The sequence below is a fragment of the Pyrus communis genome, chromosome 15 (genome assembly GCF_963583255.1).
Source record: "Pyrus communis chromosome 15, drPyrComm1.1, whole genome shotgun sequence".
Classification (NCBI taxonomy): domain Eukaryota; kingdom Viridiplantae; phylum Streptophyta; class Magnoliopsida; order Rosales; family Rosaceae; genus Pyrus; species Pyrus communis.
The window spans coordinates 7,911,867-7,913,338 of NC_084817.1; the positions used below are offsets into that span (position 1 = coordinate 7,911,867).

General features: G+C 35.2%; 1 protein-coding gene across 1 annotated transcript; it reads right to left on the reverse strand.

The window, feature by feature from the left end:
- On the reverse strand, positions 1–441 carry LOC137716996 (uncharacterized). The gene has a single exon (XM_068456322.1). It carries the CDS (start codon positions 439–441, stop codon positions 1–3), a length of 441 nt encoding a protein of 146 aa, XP_068312423.1.
- Positions 442–1,472: the final 1,031 nt, after the last annotated feature.

Here is a 1,472-nt window from a genome sequence, read left to right on the forward strand (position 1 = left end):
CTAAGCAGTATGACAATTCTTGCACTCCCAATGCATACAATCGAGACTTCCTATTATGCCATGGAAGCCTCTTTTGTCTGCTTTACGTAGAAGCCTCTTCAAATCTTCAAGATTTGGCTTGCAGAGGTATGTGGCTCCATATATGGCTTCAATTGCCTTACACAAGCACTTCAGGTTCTCAATAGCAGTACTTTGTACAAGTCGGCAATACTTGTCAGTTGAGTTTGCAGAGCACCCATTAGCTAGCATCTGAAATGCAGATGTGAGCTTTTGATGAGGTGATAGACTTTGTCGGCCTATGACATTTATCTTCCTTGCAAAGTAGTGGTCATGATTGACAACTGCGTTCAAGATGGTTTCAAAAAGCTCTCTCCTCATCTGAAACTGCCTCTGAAAATCATGAGCAGGATATCTAGGACGTTCGATGGAATAATCTTTCATCATTCGATCATGACACTATTCTTTATCACATTACACAAATGAACGATCCGTGACAGAACCATGATGGCTAGATTCGACATGGTGCTCATATTGCATAAGTGAGTTTGCAAATTTGGCTTCTACGTTATTCATTTCTGCATCCGTATTGTCAAGGTTGCTTGGTATTATGTCATCTGCATTGCCAAGCTACACCTTTTTCTATCACCCATTGATGAGATATTGAGGATTTTTAGGAAATAAAAACACTTTGAAAGTTGAAAATTTGGTGAATACGTTGTGTGATGGTTTGATATTCAACCTGTGTTTATATAGAGGATGATTGAAGATTTGTGTTTCATATGTGTAGGTGTGTTTCATGCATTTCATGCGTTTTGTATGTATTTGGTATGTGTTTCGTGTGTGTCGCGTGTTTCACATGTGTTTTGTGTGTGCTTCATCTCTATCATGTGTTTTGCATGTCTTTCACATGCGTATGTGCTTCACATGTGTTTTGTATGCGCTTCACATGTGTTCTGTGTGTCTTATGTGTTTCATGTATTTTGTGTTTATACATCTCTATCATGATTTTTATATTCTTCCATAGTGTTTCATTATCGATTTAGTGATTTTTCAATATTTATCAGAATTTAAATATTTTTAGATTAAAATGTTCATAAAAATGAATGTACGATAGTCTACATAATTTTAAAAAAAATTAATTTACGAAAAAAAAAGCCTGAATTCATTATTTAATAATCTGGGGCTAAAATTTTAGGTCAGAAGGGTTGAAGCAAAAAAACTGTTTCTAGGCTAAAACTTAAATTTTATGGGCTAAAAATTTTAGGTTTTAAGCCAAGGGTTGGAGATGATCTAAGGGGTTTATATGTCTAGATGCTGTTACCAATAAAATGTACGTTTCTAGACATGTCCTTTTTTTATGAAACACAGTTTCCATATTCTACAATATCACCAAACAATAACCCACTACATTCATCTGGTATCCCATTACCATCAATCTCCATGCATAATCAATTTACATTACCATCATCTAA